At 37.8% G+C, this 7,265-nt stretch overlaps 1 protein-coding gene across 1 annotated transcript; it reads right to left on the reverse strand.

The window, feature by feature from the left end:
* Positions 1-4,660: 4,660 nt before the first annotated feature.
* Positions 4,661-7,024, reverse strand: LOC131042310 (polyphenol oxidase I, chloroplastic). Its single transcript, XM_057975661.2, has 2 exons — positions 6,054-7,024; positions 4,661-5,924 (listed from the first exon to the last, which is right to left on the reverse strand). Exons 1-2 carry the CDS (start codon positions 6,989-6,991, stop codon positions 5,081-5,083), a joined length of 1,782 nt encoding a protein of 593 aa, XP_057831644.2. The 5' UTR covers positions 6,992-7,024; the 3' UTR covers positions 4,661-5,080.
* Between the last annotated feature and the right edge of the window lie 241 nt (positions 7,025-7,265).

Here is a 7,265-nt window from a genome sequence, read left to right on the forward strand (position 1 = left end):
TTTTTATATATTTTTAAAATAATGACTCGTGCATACCCTTTATGAAAAAGCAAATAAACCAACAGTTGGGTGAACCGTGTTTAGGTTTACTCTCTGCATAAGAGTGCAGCTCCTCGTAAGATGTTGAATAAATTTTTATGTAGATTACTCAAAAAACAAACACACTTTTCACTAGAAAGCTAGAAAGGCTTTCACATTCATTTGTCAACACAAAATAACGCTATCACATATTTATTAAGTGTAAAGTTCACAGACTTTACTTTTGCACATATCCATTCAATATAGAACTTATTCCACCAAAAATACTCAAAGCAATGTAAATGTTGATCGATTCTCACTCATGCCTCACAGGTAAAGGGGGTTCAGAGCCATTTAAATGACAATGAAGTACCTTTCAGACAAAAGAAAATCAATGAGTTCACAAACTAAGAAAGAACTGGTAATGAAATAGCATATTTCACACATAAGCATACATCCCAACAAAGATTGCTAATCTTCCAAACACACAGATTTGAAGATCGTATCAAAATATCATTTCATTTCAAGTACCAAAAATATCTATACTGAAAATCCAAAGAAAATTAAGTCTGTTCCTTTCAATCAAAAAATTTCGAACCTTTAAAAAGGCTTTTAGAACCATATAAATAGCCGCCAGGCTATGATAGTTTGTTACAAATAAAACTTGAGTTAAATAATTAACTTCATCCCAAAGTTAAAGAAGTTTAGTTTCTTAAAACTGAAAACCAATAACTAAACTAGAAAAGTGGCATGAGTGGCGAGCAACAGTGGCACGATCAAACTCCGGTAGATGACGTGGCTTCAACCTATTTGTCTTGTGATGTGGGAGTACTTCGAATGTTCCACCATTCCAGGTGAGTTGAAGAGAAGTTTAGGATGAGATGGTAATGTGGGAGGCCTATATGTAGGATTCGTTGCTTCTATACCTCTTTTTTTTTGCTTACCTATAGGACTTTACCCTTATGCATTTCCAGATGATTGAAGCAAACAACCAACATGGATTCGATTCTTGCAACCTTTGAGAAATCTGCAATTGTCAAGGACTTTTCTTCCTGAATCTGTTGTATTCTATCTTTGAAAACCTGAATCATCTCTGTTGAATCCTCAAGCGTTTGCTTATCCCCTTTTATAAGTTGAAGGTCTATGCATTTCATGTCTTTTTGCATAGTGTCAGTCAATTCCTTCAATTATTTTAGAAGTTTGAGGAATTCCTCATGTCCTTGCCGAATGATTGAGTTTCTCCACTCAATGTTTTCTTTGCAAATGAAGAGTACATTATCATCAAGGCCGTGCACCGACTTCTCAGCAAGGAAGTTCATTACTCCATATCTTTGATTATCTCTCATCTGCCTCAACACAGCCAGCCATTTACTTTTATCTTTCTGCCAAGCAACTATTTATGTCTTTAACTCTTTTCCAACAGACTCTGCATTCTCGAATAGTTTGACCAAATCAAAAATATAGCTAGTTCCCTATTGTGCAATTGATTCAAGCCATTCGCTAAAGACATTTGTAATCATTCGACTCCTTTGAACTTGATCAAGTAACTTCTAGTTCATGGATGATTTCAGATTGAATGATAAAGAAACTTTGGAAATAGGCTAGGGATTTGGATTTTGGATAGCATTGATATATTGAGCCATTTGTATTATAATCTGCTTCATCTCATTCTTATCTTTCTCATCCTTCCAAGTCCTACTAAGGATCCTTTTGGTTGAAGACTCCAAATGTTTAACATCAGCAGCCCAAGAAGTTACTCCTAGATCAATCTTTTCAATGATAAAATCTTTCTCAATGATATTTTTGACCTCCTTATCTGTCGGGGATCTAGCCACTTCTGCAACCCAATGTCTCGTTTGCTCATCCACATCGATCATAGTTTCTATTTTGAGTCTTTTGGACTTTGAAGTCCTCCTAGGCATTTGCTAACCATATCCTCCATTGGGATTGAAATAGGAATTACATTCCTCTTTTTAGTAAGAGAGGCACTCAACCACTTAGGAGCGGTGGATGTTTCTCTTGGTAATGGTGATTGCTGATTAAGGGTGATAACAACCATGGTATTCCCAAAATCCTCAGGTTCCAAGATTTCCTTTCCTTTATCCGCAACATCTGTAATGGGTTGGTCCTGTATCTGAGTATCCATTGCTTCTTGGGTTTCTTCCTTGGAATCTAAGTCCACTACTAGTGAACTTGCCAGGGCTTTTTTATTACTTTTCCTACTATGTGATCTGGTAACACGGGCAGAGGCAAAATCCACAGAAGACTCTCCTAGACTTGCAATTTTGGTCTTCTTTGTCCTCTTTTTCCCTTCACCTGATCTCAACAACAATTTTTCGAAAAACTTCTGCATGCAGATACAATACCTCTAGTTTTCCCCACTTGCATTGCTACTGAGAAAATTCTAGAAATAATTCCTAGCTCTCGCAACAAAGATAGACAAAATCACACTCAAGACTTAGCCGGTTATACTAATTAGTAAGTTCATGTGAGCTTACGCCTGATTTGATGTATAGTCGGCATGCATTTAATTTTGGATCACTCCATCACACGACTAACGAATTATTATGATTGCTTGTCATAATTTTTGAATCTAACATTTTGAATACCCCAAAATATTTTCTTTTCCAGCTGCCATATTCACCTTATGATGCATGTATCAATTCTATATAAAACTTCGGCCTTTAAGAATTCGAACTTTGAACCTTGAACCTTGAACCAAAAAGGTTCAAAGGTTCAAGTTCAATTCTGAGAAACAACACATAACACTAACCACACGACAAGACAGATAACAGTTAACAAGAAAAGACAAAACCGATGCATGATTGACTTTGAACCTTGAACCTTGAACTTTTAAAAGGTTCAACGGTTCAAGTTCAATACATATTGTGGCAAAGCGCTCGCCTTACCATAAAACAAAGCCACGAAGAAAATTCTTTTAAAGCACGTTTTGAACTTTGAACCTTGAATTTTTAAAAGGTTCAATGACTCGGGTTCAAAGAAAAGAAATATAGGACCGAAAGAGGAAAGAAACACCAAAATGCGACCTCCGAGTTTGAAATTTTAATGAAAATTAGGGGGGATGCTAACAATATCTCTCAACATACTTTACTTAGAAATTTTTTAAATATAGGTATGCTAGTATTTATTCTATTTTGAGAAGTAAAAAAATAAAATAAACATTTATTTTTTAAATATAAAGGTATCTTTAAGAAAGCCTAAAATATTTATCATTCCTATAAAGTTGCTCCTTTAAGACTCAAAGTTTTTGCCAATCACATTGAAGACAAATTGTTTTATAAATTATGAAATTAAAAAATTCACATTTTAGTTTTTATAAAATTGATTTTTTGAAAAAAAAACTAAAAAACTAAAATCTTGTAAATGGTGTGAAACCATCTTTTTAATAACCAATTAATGCTTGAGGGAATGGCCAATACTAATAAATCTTAAATTAAAGCATCTTAAACATTTGATTTTAAACAATTAAAATAAAAAATTTAACCATTTCATTGCTAACATTACACAACAAATATTTGTAGTAAAAAATAAACTCAATTATTGTATGTATTATAATTATAATTTTATATTTTTCTATAAATGGATCTATTTAATAATATTTTTTGAAAATCATAATTTACTTTTTTATATTTTAATATTTTAATATATGTAAAATTCATACCCAAAATTTTAGACATATATAAGATTTTTTTTAATGAATTTCAACACTCCCATCACTGTTAAAATTAGTCTTGTAGACACATCTTCAAAACAGGATGGTTCAAAATCAGTGTTATAAATAAAACAAAATTCACTCCCTCACCTATTGAAATTTCTTATGTGTTTGGTTCACACATCTCTCTACTTCTCTTTATGCAGCCCCCTGCTCTCTCTATCTTGCCATATAATATGGAGAAGCGTTGTTCCCCCTTTCTTTTCTGTATTTCGTCCTACTTTGAAAATTAGCATTCTCTTTATCCCTTCCCTTCTTTGACTACCATTTTATTTGTTGTATTTTCCTTCGTGGGCTCTCCTCTGTCCATCACATAGCCTCGTTGTTTTTCTTCTGTCCAATCCATTGGATTTTATTCAACCTAGTCTCTTTTCCACTATAGGAAGGGTGATTTTCTTACCCACCTTCACTGACTTAGCTATGCAGCTATATTCTTTCTCTATACCATTATAGAAAGAAAGAGAACTTGTAAAGGAGAGGAAACATGAGATATGAAAGAAAGAGGTCTATGTAAAAGATTGAAAACAGAGGAAGCATTGCCAAGAAGACAAATTGTTTGCGTCTATGATTGCGCAGGGGAGATCAATAGTTGGAAGGGTATAGTAATAGACAGTGAGGTTACAAAACATGGAGAATAACGACATTGTAAACAACAAAGACGGAAAAAAAGAGGGAAAACCATAAAGTTACCATTAATTAAAAAGGAGATTGAGTCTTCATTTGTGTATCTTTGTTTTGGTGAATATAACATAATGTTGTTGGAATTTATCCATTGGTTAGAGGACGAAAACCCTCAGCTGGGACACTAGGATAGACTATGTTCACATGCATTTCTGATATAAAAAGTACATAAAGAAAACAGGTGCTGCAATAAGAAAAAAACAGCGAATAATATTAACAAACACTATATAAAAGAACCATTATCAACCAAGAACCACTGTTATAAGCATCCCACACAAGGCTGATGAAGTCTCACAATAAGAGGACCAATAAAAAGACCATAGGTAACAAAAGGATGCTATTACACTAACAGTAAAACTATTACATCTTAAGCTTAAATAACAGTGGCACACCTAATATTCTCATCGCGAAGCTCCAAAAACAGATACTTGAGCTTCTGCAACTGTCTGTAGTAGTTGCCATCTTCTTTCAGCTAAAACAAAGAAAAACTAACTGTAACATTATCAAACGTAAAACTTCCACACTTCAATGTCATAAGACATTAGAAAACATGACACAACATCTACTTACTAATATACTTCCTAAAATGCTACTGCAATTTGAGGAAAGCGTAAAAGGCAGTAATCCCCTTGTTCTGAGTATGTGATATTACTTGCTAACATATTCAATCTTTATGGAAGTAAAGGTAATGGGAGACGTAGCCAAATCTTTCTCTGACTTTGGGACGAGTGTAACGAGTATTTCATCATCATTCTCTATGCCCAAATCTTCCAGCGTCTCAGAAATCCCAATCTTGAAAGTCTCCTTGGCAGTCATTGACTTCATAGATTCTTCTGTCATGATGCCGTGCCCAAGAGTAGTAAAGGAGCCTGCATAATGAGGGCTATTAAAGGGAGTGCCGGAGTTAGCCTCCGGAAAATTTATGAATATTTCGAACGCTGAAAATCCCGTTCTGTCAGTCTCCACTCCCTCGATCTTAAGAACCTCCACCTGCCCTTTTCCAGGACTCTTGTTCGGCCTCTCAACCTTGAAGGTCAAGGGAGACGACAGATTCTTGGCCTTGTCATCGACAGCCTTTTCAAAGGTTTTTAATGTTCTAGGCTTAGCAGCGACCTTTCCGGCCTTCTTCAATGACCGTCCCTTAGTCAACCAGGGGAGCTCTCTTTCCTCGTATTGATACCTAAGCTTGCTTATGTCATAACAATCACCGGCTTTAACCTTTACAAGCTGCTTATTCTCATCGTAGAACAGGAACTCTGTCTCCATAAGATCTTTGTCATCAAAGTTTTTGTTTTTCAATGTGGTGTTCCAGATGAACCACATGCGGTCCACGTTGGAGTGATGGGAATAGAACAGAGGATCTTTGCCTGCCGAATATAGGCTGCCGATGTCTTCACGGTGTGGGTTACCGGGAGAGCCGCCCCAGAGGTGCACAAGATTATGCGGAGAAGCTTCCAGCTTTCCCGTTGAACCTGTGTTTTCGCCCTCGTACCTGACAGTTCAACCAGTATTAATGGTAGCAAGTGGAGTCAGATATTAAAAGATTATGTATTATCATTTCTATTTAACAGTTTTAAATTATTTTAATTAAATTAAAAAAATGGTAAGAAATCTAGCTCACCGAATAGGCCCACCGTGGAAGAGCTCTGCCGTTCCCGCACCAGACACCATGTGGTTATAGATGTTAGAATAGGTGGCATCCACATCGCCTGATACGCAGCTGGTTGCTGCCGCCAGATTCAGAAGCGTGGGAGGCTGGTGACATGGATCCCTGTTATTGTTGTATAAGGAGCGGCACTTCTCCGTGAACATGGGAGGAATCGTCATCCCATCCACGTGGTCCCAGTTCCAGAATGGCAGCGCAAAGGTATCATCTTGGATGAGAGATGCCAAAATGCGCTCGTAGAAATAGATATACCAGCGATGGAAAGGCGCAAAAAACCATGACTTGTGAACCTGCACAGCATCTGATCCCACCTTGTAGGCTCCGTTGCAATATGCGCAGTGCACTCTGCCTTGCTGGAGAAAACTCCGAGGGTCATCTAAGGGGAGCTTCTTCATTGCCGCCACTGCTTTATCGTACTTTTCGATGAACTCCGCGTCCACCCGATGCGCTGCTTTACGCGTCCGCATCGGCAGAGACGTCGGAAATTCGAAGTCCACGGCAGTTTCTCCCTCCTTGAATGGAGGACAGCACCCGCCCTCCGGAAATGCAGAAAAACTGGAGGACGAACACGGCGTTGTTGGAAGATCAGTGGGGTAAATACACTTAGACAGATCAGGCGCCGGAAATGGCTTCGCCATGGCCTTCCCGCTCGTTAGAGCCGAAACGCCCAATGTCGACGAAGATAACAGCAACTGGCGGCGGTCCATTTCCAAGCGACCGTCTTCTCTATTCTCACAACGAACACGCATTGATGCTAAATTCTTTGCGCAAGCACCGTGAGTTTTCCTCACTTTGCCTGGACATAGAACCTGATGCTTCAAATCTAATGGAAGCCATTGATTTGTGCTGCGTGCATGCGAGAATTTTGGCAAAGATATCATTGCACTCTCCATCGCCTCAAACTCTATTCGTCTTGATAACACACAGCATAAGGCATTCCATCCTCTATATATAATTGTTTTTCAGGGCCAGCCGGGCCTGTCTTAACCGGCACACTCGAAGCAGAGCATTGCCTGCTTGGGTGGCCGGGCCCGTGGGACCCACAATATTCGTCCTCTCAATCTGCTGTCATTTCTAGGTTTCTATATTCGACGGATTCCATTTCCGTAATGATTTCCGTTCCTCCGTTTTTCGCCTAAATGGTTTTAGAGTTTGTGAAGAACGCTG

The sequence above is a fragment of the Cryptomeria japonica genome, chromosome 5 (assembly GCF_030272615.1).
Source record: "Cryptomeria japonica chromosome 5, Sugi_1.0, whole genome shotgun sequence".
Taxonomy (NCBI): Eukaryota; Viridiplantae; Streptophyta; class Pinopsida; order Cupressales; family Cupressaceae; genus Cryptomeria; species Cryptomeria japonica.